Source organism: Anarhichas minor, unplaced genomic scaffold (genome assembly GCF_050575085.1).
Source record: "Anarhichas minor isolate MPS153535 unplaced genomic scaffold, ASM5057508v1 ptg000021l, whole genome shotgun sequence".
Lineage (NCBI taxonomy): Eukaryota > Metazoa > Chordata > Actinopteri > Perciformes > Anarhichadidae > Anarhichas > Anarhichas minor.
The window spans coordinates 3,158,810-3,170,384 of record NW_027466467.1 but is presented as its reverse complement, the minus strand read 5'-3'; the positions used below and the strand labels follow the sequence as shown (position 1 = coordinate 3,170,384).

Here is an 11,575-nt window from a genome sequence, read left to right as displayed (position 1 = left end):
ATAGAGTTTTATTTCTAGAAACAGGTGGAAATATACTTTCTTCAGCAGCCGATTTTTTTCATGTTAAACTTGGAAAGGCCTTAATTTCAGGCAAACATAAAAACTTGATAATAGAGATATTTTGCAGTGTATGAGGCCTTTTCTCAATCTGCGCTCTCTCTTGTGTTCTTGTGGGACACAACTGTGCAGTTAAATTAAGCTGCAACTTTACTAATGCATCAATGCAATTTGTCTGCATGCTGAATAAAAGTTTCTCTCCACCATCTGACACATCTACTGTGGGGAGAACTTTTTTTTTATTGATGGCTAAAAATGGGTATGCAAAGACGTTATATTGACTTTAAATTGACATCAGCTCACCGTGTTGTTTGTGTTTTGTCGGTGCTGCCGTGTTCTTACAAGCCTTCAATAATCATTTAACACCAAACTTAACCACATGGTATTGTATGTTACCACAAGCGTGATATAAAGCTGATATGACATTGACATTCAATGTATTCACATGTTTCAGAGGGTTCAACATTAAAGGATTCTTTCCTCTTGCTCTACTTGCTCAAAGTCCAGTTTTACTTGCCCCTTCACAATTTTTTTTATTAATAAATAGTTTTCAAATAACAACAAAGACTGAAGTTAATTGTCATGTTTAAGTGAATGAATCAGAACAAAGACGTATTGTGTCAAAGATCCGCCTCGCTCTCAAACGTGTGCGTCAATACATGTTTGCATGTACAAGTTGCACTCACATCCTGTAACGTCAACCAACCAAACTCCTGTTTCCAGGATAATTGAAATGCTCGTAAACTTTGCCTTCACTCGCCGCCATTTTTTGCCAGTGCCTGATTTGTACTAAACATGTGCAACTCCCAACAGAGATGAGAAAGAGGCGAGATGGCTCACTCCTTAGCTACTTCCATCATCAGCTTTGGAAAAACCTGTGTTTAAATCTTTTTGATTTACTAGCCCGACGTGACATTTTACTTCCTCGGCTAGCGGGCAATCCTTATTGTTGAACCCTGGTTTGCAGAAAAGTACACTGGCAAAAACTTTTCTGGCAGCTGGGTTGGTTCCACACAAAGACTGTATATAAGAAGTGGATATAGTCATCGTGACGTCACCCATTGGTTTGTGGACTGCTGTTTTAAAGCCTCAAGTTCGCCATTTTGATCATCGCCATCTTAGTTTTTTGCAACAGTGAACAGAAGTGACCATACATGGACTGCAGAGGAGTGCCGATGTGGTAGAGACGCCGTATACATCTCTGGTAGCGACCTGTCAATCACCGTGTAGCCCCGCCCTAAAGCATCCCCTGCTTTATGGTCTATTTGACTCTAAATGGATCATAATGTACTAAATGAACATCATGCTGTATTGAAGAAGACTTGAAACTAGAGATTGAGACCATAAACTCATGTTTACAATGTTTACTGAGGTAATAAATCAAGAGAGAAGTAGAGTCATTTTCTCATAGACTTCTATACAACCAGAGGAGTCGCCCCCTGATGGTCACTAGAGAGAATGCAGGTTTAAGGCACTTCAGCTTTGGCTTCCCTATTTAGAACCAGAGGTTGCCGCCTGGTCCCACACCAATAAAACAACAAGACCAGATCCATGAAAATACCTTTATTGTTCTCTCCCATCAAAACAGAACCAAGAGATACAGACAGCGTATAAAAATAAATTAAGACATAAAGTAAAGACAGGAATAGAAACATTTCCCCCGTGTTCAGGGGGCTCAGACAACACTGGACCTAACCTGGACTCATTCAGTCTTTCTGTGCCATACAAGTCCGTACAGCAGTGACAGTGTGATGTGCGCTCATAATAAATTAGTAGAATTCAGACGTTCAGTAGGACAATACATTGGAGCAACAGTTAAAAACATAACACTGATACGACAGCATGTGAATGGATCAGCAGTCTTGACTTGATATGTGGCTCATGTTCATTTTTACGATGAGCACAGCGAGGAATGTTTGTTAAATCTACACTTTCTACATGTTCATAATTCATCTGAACATCCCCAGCCCAATTTTAACAGAAGGGTTTTCAGATTAATAATCTGACAAAAACAGGGGGATTTCTAAAAACAAGTTTAAAAAACGATCAGAGGAGAATTGTTCCTCTTTCATGAAGTTGTTATCTGCATGACAATGAATATGAATATTTTAGAATTACTCACATTCTGTTCTAGAAGTATTAATATTTCGATCTAGCCGAAAATACATTTTTGAATCACAGACAAGCTGTACTAGAATCACCAACAAGCTCCTTCAGATTTGCCAACATGTTTTTTTTTTTTCAGCCCCCTTTACATCTTCTTCACTCTCTGCTGCAGGAACTCCAGCTCCTGGGCCACCTCTTTGGGCAGATCGTCGTTCACCTGCGTGGTGAAGTACTTCCTCACATCCTCCACCTCCCTCTGCCAGAACTCCTGATCCAGGGAGAACAGCTCATTGAGGTCCACGTCCTCCTGCAGGCCCTGGAGGTTCAGGGAGTCGTGACAGGGCAGGTAGCCCACGGCAGAGGGCACGGCGACGGCCTCGCCGTTCACCCGCCGGAACATCCAGTCCAGCACGCGGATGTTGTCGCCGAAGCCGGGCCAGAGGAATCCGGCGGTCGGGCTCTTGCGGAACCAGTTGACGTGAAAGATCTTGGGGAGCTTGGCGCCGGGGCGGTCGGCCATGCTCAGCCAGTGAGAGAGGTACTGGCCGAAGTTGTAGCCGAAGAAGGGGCGCATGGCGAAGGGGTCGTGCATGATCATCTTGCCTGCAGAAAAGAAAGGGCACAAAGTGGGGAGAGTGGGTAAGTATCTCTCTTAGTGTTGTTTGAAGGATAATCAATGTCTGAGCAAGCTGTCCTTTCTCTCTTCTCTCTCTTTAAAATCCATTGAATGGTGGGTCAGATTAAAAACATCACTGGAAAGATTAGACACTGACCTTTGTGTTCAGCAGCAGCGGTGGCCTCTGACCTCATTGCTGCTCCAATAAACACTCCGTGCTGCCAGCTGAAAGCCTCGTACACCAAAGGGACGCCTGAAGGAAGCAGAGTCATAAGCTTGATTCGTATCATCCCGTCATTTTCCCACATGTCATTGCATCTTCTTCCCTTCTCTACTTTTACTTATTTGATCCCACTGTATCTCTATCCTCTCCTCTCAAGTTCCTGCTCACCTTCCGGCCTGCGCCCTCCAAAGATGATGGCCTCAATGGGGACTCCCTCTGGGGATTCCCACAGCGGGTCGATGATGGGACACTGCTCAGCCGGAGTGCAGAAACGAGAGTTAGGGTGAGCGCAGGGTTCGCCTGGAGAGAGAGAGAGAGAGAGAGAGAGAGAGAGAGGAAACTTTATTTCACAAGTTGCACTAACTTGAGAACATCTCATAATCTCTATAATCGCTTTCATTAGATGTTTGAACCAACATACAAGCTCTTACCATCCTCTTTGCTCCAGGGCTTGTTCTTCCAGGAAGTGATGGTGACTCCCTCGGGCAGTGCCTGGTCCATGCCCTCCCAGTACACACCGCCGTCGCTGGTCTCTGCAACATTGGTGAAGATGGTGTTCTTGACAATGGTCTCCATGGCGTTGGGGTTAGTTTTGGCAGAGGTACCAGGCGCGACTCCGAAAAAGCCATTCTCAGGGTTGATTGCACGAAGGTTGCCTGGCAAGAAAACAAATTATGCATAATGAATATTGGAAGAGTTTTTGTTATTACTATTATCTCATAGTAATTTTAATGTCCCTGATCCCAAAAGTCTTGAGTCCCTCACCTTGGTCGTCAAACTTCAACCAGGCGATGTCGTCTCCCACACACTCGACCTTCCAGCCGGGCAGCGTGGGGCAGAGCATGGCCAGGTTTGTCTTCCCGCAGGCGCTGGGGAAGGCCGCCGCCATGTACTTCTTCTCCCCGGCAGGGTTGGTGACGCCCAAGATCTGAGCAGGAGAGACATCCGGTTTGGTCAGATTCTTGTGGGAAGTCCCTATGATAGGTTACCATATGTTATATGTGTTAAATGCATGATATTTTTCCTTCCTTACCAGCATGTGCTCTGCCAGCCAGCCCTCCTCCTTGGCGATACGCGAGGCAATGCGCAAAGCGAAGCACTTCTTCCCCAGCAGGGAGTTTCCTCCGTAGCCGCTACCGAATGAGACGATCTGCCTGCGATCTGGGATGTGGGCGACTAACGTCTGCTCGGGGTTACAGGGCCAGTTGTTCACCAAGGGCTCTGGAAGACAAATCAGTTTATCTAAATCAGTGGAAAGTTTGGAGGACGGAGGAAGGTTTTACATAATTATAACTAGTAATCAGTAGTAGTAGTTGTATAGCTTGTAATATCTAAAGTAGCAACAATAGCATTGGTCGTAGTAATAGTAGCAATAGCAGATATTGTAGCATTAGTAAAGGTAGTGGCAGCAGTAATGACAGCATCGTAATCAGTACTAGTAGTACAACGGGTGGCAGAAGTACTGCTATGTTTTTACCATTAGCAAATATATTAAAAGTAGTATCAGTGGCAGCAGTAGCATTAAGGGCACGAAACGCCTAAATGAGGTATCAGCAGTAATAGTGTTGTAGTAGTTGTAGTACTAGAAGTGCAACAGAAGTACTAGTCCTTTTCATTCGTATGCAGCAATATCAGTTACAGTTGATGTTGTTCACGTACTTTTAAGCGGCAGCGGGCAGCCGACGGAGTGCAGACAGCGGACGAACTCGCCCGTCCCCAGAGCGGACAGCACGGCCTTCCCCATACGGGTCATCACCCTCATACTGGCCACCACGTAGGGAGAGTCCGTCAGCTCCACTCCGATTTTAGAGAGTGGGGAACCTACTGGACCCATGCTGTAGGGAATCACATACATAGTGCGACCTGAGGAGACAGAGAGATCATCAACGTTTAATGTATTAACATAAGGATGGTATTACCAGTGGGAAAACTGCAGGTCTGAAAAGTGAAGCCAATGCTGAAGTGCCTTTAACCTGCAATGTGTCTAATGGCCAAAAGGGGGCGACTCCTCCGGTTTCTAAAAGAAGTCTGATTGTATAGAAGTCTATGAGAAACTGACTCTACTTCTCTCTTGATTTATTACCTCAGTAAACATTGTAAACATGAGTTTAAGGTCTCAATCGAGGGAAAAGTGAGCATTATAGTTGCCGATGGTAGATACATATGTGGTTATAACTGCATGACATGATGAGAACTTTATTTTTCTTAAGTTATACTAGAGATTTAAATGCCGCTGACCAGAGTCAAACACACCTTCACCAGCAAAGAAGAGTGCTAACATGTTCGAGCACTACTTCAACAAGAGCACAATAGCGATATCCAGATAAATGGTAATAATCACCCCGATCTTTAAGCGTGCTCTACAATGAACATTGCTTGTGCTAAATGTCGCTGAAGAACTACATTGCTTGCCGGAAGACTTTATCAATGAATAATTGCTTCTTTTTGTTTTGTTGCTGTGTGATTATTTTATTAAAACTTGACAGGTATTTGTAGTAATGTGTAGTAGTGTTATTATAAGTCACTTGAGCTAAAGGAGATGAAATTGGGGGCTAAATTGAGTCCAACATTGTTCTCCGTGGTACCTTTCATGCAGCCGGGGAACCGCTGAGTCATCGCTTTGTCGAACTCTTCCGGGGACATCCAGCGGCCCAGCTGGCTGACTCCGCCCTCCAGCGGCGTGGGCACCGTGTCCCTCTGGTCCCGGGTCACGATCACGGTCTTACTCTCCACACGAGCCACGTCCCTCGGGTCGGTCCGGGCCAACCAGCTGCAGGAGAAGGAAGGTAGGAAAGGAAGGTGAGAAGTGAAACAGGAAGAGGAGGTGAGGGAAGGGACATTTGATTATATTTTAGAATTACTTTTATTTTGCAAAGCATAGGGACACGTTTGACATGTTTTACTGCAGGATGAACGTAAATCAAAATGTCAATCTTACATCTGAAGCAATAATGTGCGTGTTTGTTTGACGTCTGCTGGTAATGATGTGACTGAACGAGCTGGATTTACTGGTTTATCAGAATGTTGACCTCTAACACTGATGTTGTTTATTTCAACAGTTGATGACGTCTTTCTGATGCACTGACATGGCAGCGTGCCAATTGGGTTTCCACTGAAGACAACACCTAAAATATTAAAATCAAATGCCAGCCGACCTACCAGTTCTCATATTTGTTGAGCTGCTTGATCATCCCCTGCTCCTCCAGCTCGGTCAGGATGGCCGTGTTCTCCTCGTCGGAGCCGTCACAGATGTGGAGGTATTCGGGCTCGCAGAGGCTCACGTTGGCGTCCACAAACTCCTTGACGGCTGGGCTGAGGGTGCCGGGGTCACCCTGCAGGATCATGGGACCTTTCTGGTTCTGGGACGGAAGCTCAGGAGGCATGGCGGAGGAGTCTGGAGAGAGCGAGCCGGTATAGGCGAAGGAAGGAAAGACAAGAGGAAGTCTAGGAGTGGACGAGCTTGGGTGAGGGTAGGAAAGAAAGGAGAGAGGAAGATAGGTAAAAATGTGAAACAAGAGAGAGTGAGGAGAGTGGACACGAGAACATAATAAGGGTGAGGAGAAAAGTTAGCAAGAGGGTGACGAGGAAAAGAAAACAGATGAGGGATGGAGGGGTAAAAAAGAGAACAAGTAGAAGAAAGTTTAGCACCTGAATTTTAAAATTGTCCTTCAGTTAACATCATCTTTCTGCATATAAAACACTACATCAAATTTCAAAGAAGTGCTGCAACCTCCAGCTCAGACTGCAACAGCATCCCTGTGCAGATCCCCCGTCACTCAGCACATCCCCTCCTCACGTTACACTGAAAAGAAAGAGCTTCAGGTTACCTTCAGTAGTTTGTTTGGAGCAGGGAGCCTTTAGCTTGGCCTCATCAGCTGAGGTTGTCTCTGACGGTTGTTTTCAGGAGAGGATTGGTTCTCCTTCTTGGTCGATTGTATCTGCTGTGGAGAGAGTTTGTTCTTTTTATACTCTGGGATGTCCCACAAGAGGAGGCGGGAGGAGGAGGGAGGCTCGTCCTCTGTGCCGTATGCATGAGCCTGTTGTTCGCACCAGATCTGAAAAGAAAAAACACTGTGTTACAGTCCGCCAGCCAATCATTAATCAGCAGTTGGGACGTAACGTCGTCTTCACATAAACCGGTTCCCTCTGGCCCCGGCTCGGCACTGATAGCTGGGCTCAGATCCAGAGGGCTTTGTCTTCGCCATTCCATGACGCTATTTCTCTCTCTCTCTCTCTGAAAGGGAAACGCCGGGGGGTTGATCATGTCTGGGTGTTTGTATAGTTTGTTGTTTGTTTACTCTCAAAACATGCTTCCTTTTTCTTAAGTTTCAAATTCCCATGCAACCTGGATAAAGTCTTAAAGTTTTCCCCTGTGTTGTTGCTTTGTCTGTCAAAGAACTTTGTAAACTATGTCTTTAGAGATGCTACATGAATAAAGTTATTATTATCATCATTATATTCTCAGAAGTAAAAGAAAAGTGTTTGAAAAAAGCATGTTTTTTTCCGCTGAATCAGCTGAATTTATTGACAAACTATTGTGTCATATTCATTATTTCCATGTCTCTTGGTGTGGAAACCTCCTGTCCTCTTTGAAGCAGCTGCTGCTGAACTCTGACCCACATTACAAAGTGATGTAAGTTCAGGGTTCGACTTCGTCAGGCCGGAGTGTGACGTGGGCAGCGTGTTGACTTGCCTCATTTCTATTGGCTGACGGGCGGGGGCTCGACCTGTGTGCTCAAAGGTCAGCCGGGGTAATGAGTGTGTGTGTGTGGGTGTGTGTGTGTGTGTGTGTAGCAGTTAAAATGACTCAATGAACAAAGATAAATTTAGCCTTTAAAGGTAAAAGACTGAGAGTTGCTGTTGATTTGGAGTTAAGTTAGAGTTATTAATAGATTATAAAATGTAATTAGTTTTAAAAGTATAGCAGTGTTAGCAGCAGTGTTTGTAGTAGTACTTGTTCTAATAATCGGACTGTGAAACTGTCAGATTATGACACAATTCTCTTTAAAGATGCTGATATGCTGTATTATATCTCGGGAAAATATTTTAGTTGTATTAAAACTCACTTAAAAGTAAGCTCATATTTTAGTCTGAAGTAAAATTGTAATAAAATTATGAAAATTAGTAATATATTTGGATACTAAATGAAATTATGGCCCTGAGTCATGATGCATCTCGTTCATACAGAAGCCAGAAATCTTTGGTCGCACAGTTGAGAACCGCTATTCTTCCTCTGGCTATGAAACAGATTGTTTGAACTGTCCGACTGTATTTCCATGAGGAGTGGAAAGCGAGTCTCATTTTCTTTTGAGCACACACTACGATGATTAAAGAGTGGACATTTTCCCCAGGAAATGACTCAACAAAACCTCCACCCAAAAAAAGTATTCTGGTATTTTGATTTGTTTCAGTTCCAAAATGTTTTGTCTCAAAATCTTTGAAAAGAAACCAAACTGATGAAACATATTTATTCCGATTCCCTCGGGGATTATAGTCCCCTGGTGACATAGTTATGTAGATTTGTGTGTCGTCTGCATAATTATGATAACACACTTTGTTGTTTTCCACAATCTGAGCTAGTGGAAGCATGTAGATGTTGAACAGAAGAGGCCCCAGTATTGAACCTTGGGGAACACCACATGTCATTTTAGTCAGCGCTGATGTGTAATTAGCTACATACACAAAGTATTCTCGGTCCTTCAAGTAGGATTCAAACCAGTTAAGTGCTGTGCCAGAAAGTCCCACCCAGATGTATAGTCTTTCTAGTAGTATGTCATGGTCGACTGTGTCGAATGCAGCACTGAGATCCAGTAATACTAAGACTGAAATTCTGCCATTCTCTGTGTTTAAGTGGATGTCGTTGAAAATATATATAATAATAATAATAATAACAACATGGCAACCTATCAATGAACTGACTGAACAAAGATTTTGGTATCCGGAGCATTCTGGTAGTATTGACCAATTACATTTGAGCTTTGGTTAAATGCAGGTAAACAGTCCGTGTGGAGATTAACAAAGGGGAGATCGCATTGACTGAAATGTAATCTCGGAACCCACTGGCTATCGTCTGACGATTATTTATCTTTATATTGTTTTACAATTAGAACGTCGTCTCTCAACTCCAACTCAAGTCTCATATCTCAAGTTCCTAATCAGGCTCGGTGTCAATGAGCAGCGCGCCGACGTCTCGGCATCGTTAGACGTTCATAGCAAAAGTTATTTTTACTGACGACGTTATGTCATGTGACGCTGCGTCACTGAGTCACATGGATTTTACATCTGTAGCTTAAGTTACGAAACAAGCATACTTACTTTAAGGCAAACCATCATGATATATTTTCACCATGATGCTTAAAGATCACAAAGTAAACAACTCACGAACCTTCTGCGTCAAGATAGTACGTAAAGAGGCTTCTGCTCAACCTGTAAAATATAACCGAGTAGAAATTGAATCACGTTCTTCAGAATATTTGCAGACTTATGTGTGTGGTTTATATAATTTATGATGTTTTGTATGTAGTTGTATGCATGACATTATTGAAAAAAAAAACTTTTAATAGCAGTAGTACAAAGTAGATGCAGCAGCAGCAGATGGAGAATTGTAGCAATCTTTTTACTGTTTTGTACTGTTAGTAGTAAAAGTTTTAATCCTTTATAGCGTCCTGATAGTAGCAGTTGTACAAGTAGTAGTCGTAGTAATTAATCTCCTTAGGTTCAATCTCCTTAATCCTGTTATCCCTGAAAACAATATTAGTGCTTATATGGCAACTTTCTGGGGACTTTTTATTTATATTATCATATTGTGCCCGGACTCGAGCTCACGCTCTGATGCAGCAGCTTCTCATACTTTTTAATGGGCGGTCTGATTCAAAGCTGCACAACAAGGGGAACAGACAGGAGAGCAGCCTGCATGATAACAACACTTAAAAGTTACATAAAGCCTTCCGCTCAGGTGTTTTATGAACACTGTTCGCTCGGTTGTGCAACAGTCAGCAGTCGTAAAGCACAGATCTTTAACCCGGCCGACAAACTCAAATGACAATTATTTTAATCGGACTCTTACATCAATAATAACCACATCATGTGCAATATTACCTTTTTCAACATCGTGCAATATTACATTTCAATTTCATGCGCATACATTTGTTTTCACAATTGTTTTTCACAATTGAAATATATTATAATAAGAACAAGAATAATTAGAAAAAGTTGAATTTCCTATATAGTAAACAGGTAATAAAAGGATGAATGGTTTGGATTGAATGATAACATGAAGTAGGTTTTCTTCACAGAATTTGGGTATTAAAAAGCTTAATTTCCATATAAATCTAGTGTAGTTGAGAGAAAAAGACAAGTGAAAATGTCTGTGTTGTCCAGGAAAATTAGTACATCATTTTCCTATTTTCCAATGATCTCCTATGCTGTCTGTCAGAGCTCCCCAAAACACACAAAATACCATTTGAAAAGGACAAAGTTAAGTTCAGGGTCACAACAACGTTCACATGGTGGTTTAAGAGTGTTTTGAACAAGCTGTTCTCGGTTATGTTGTGAAAACTCTGTGAACGCCCCCCCCATAGACGAGTTATAGCCGTAGGCTGCACGTATTTTAAATCAGACTTCCGCAGAGAGGAACATACAAGTATTTATTGTGATTATTGTCTGTCACACCAACCAAGTCATCACTGAAAACATCCTGGAAGAGTCCTGGAGAATGATCTCTAGAGAAGAGTGGGAACCCTGTTATATGATATAGAAAAAGATCACGAAGTGCTTCACAAGAATACATTTTTATTAAAAAAGATCATAAAAACTGTAAAAGAAACAAGCAATAAAACAAAAACAACACACTAAAGTTATAAACACTGGACAGCACGAGAATAATTTAAGCTGTTTTTTTAAAGGCATCAACAGACACAGCAGATCCAACGCCTATAGGAAGAGCATTCCAATGTGTGTGTATGTATGTGTGTGTGTATGTGTGCGTCAGAGTGTCTCTGTCTGTTTACAAGCTTTGCGGCTCAAAAACACCGGTAGAGAAACGCTGACTGAGCAAATTGCTCAACAACTGATAATGTTATTTTTTGAGCCGTGTGTGTGTGTGTGTGTGTGTGTGTGTGTGTGTGTGTGTGTGTGTGTTACCATCTGAACAGTGCAGCCGATACGTTTTAGATAAAGAGGTGACACCCCTCATTTTCACACACTTAATTTAAACTTGATTTTCCTCAACTGGCACTCTAAAGTTCTAGCTTCATATTTCATATTCAGTCTTTTCGATCACCGGTTCCTTTATTTCTGAAGATCACTGCAACAAACTGAAAAGTTACAATTCGGTGAAAAAACGCCGCCATGCATTTTTCTTGTTACATATTCAGAAACACACAAATAATTCTGTCAGACTCAACATGACCTCATGAGAGCTGACGTCGTAGGACAAAATGTCCCTTAACGCTTACGACATCCCTGCTGATACGTCCTCACTGTTTTTGCGTAACGTGAGCTTATTTGTTGGAAACTTGCACAGCATGACGGTGTCAAACATAAGCCAGGGTTCTGTGTTAAACTGCCTCAGG

At 42.6% G+C, this 11,575-nt stretch overlaps 1 protein-coding gene across 1 annotated transcript; it reads right to left on the bottom strand.

Moving 5' to 3' along the window:
* Window positions 1-2,308: 2,308 nt before the first annotated feature.
* pck1 (phosphoenolpyruvate carboxykinase 1 (soluble)) lies at window positions 2,309-5,660 on the bottom strand. The gene is made up of 8 exons (XM_076095888.1): window positions 5,588-5,660; window positions 4,662-4,865; window positions 4,036-4,223; window positions 3,768-3,930; window positions 3,434-3,658; window positions 3,171-3,302; window positions 2,937-3,032; window positions 2,309-2,766 (listed from the first exon to the last, which is right to left on the bottom strand). Exons 1-8 carry the CDS (start codon window positions 5,643-5,645, stop codon window positions 2,309-2,311), a joined length of 1,524 nt encoding a protein of 507 aa, XP_075952003.1. The 5' UTR covers window positions 5,646-5,660.
* Window positions 5,661-11,575: the final 5,915 nt, after the last annotated feature.

Excerpts from the sequence above, each read along its gene's own strand:
- pck1 (XM_076095888.1), bottom strand. The coding sequence starts at position 5,645 with ATGTCCCCGGAAGAGTTCGACAAAGCGATGACTCAGCGGTTCCCCGGC. Across the intron at positions 3,931-4,035 it reads GGCTGGCAGAGCACATGCTG|ATCTTGGGCGTCACCAACCC; the intron begins GTAAGGAAGGAA and ends TCTCCTGCTCAG. Across the intron at positions 3,033-3,170 it reads TGGAGGGCGCAGGCCGGAAG|GCGTCCCTTTGGTGTACGAG; the intron begins GTGAGCAGGAAC and ends TGCTTCCTTCAG.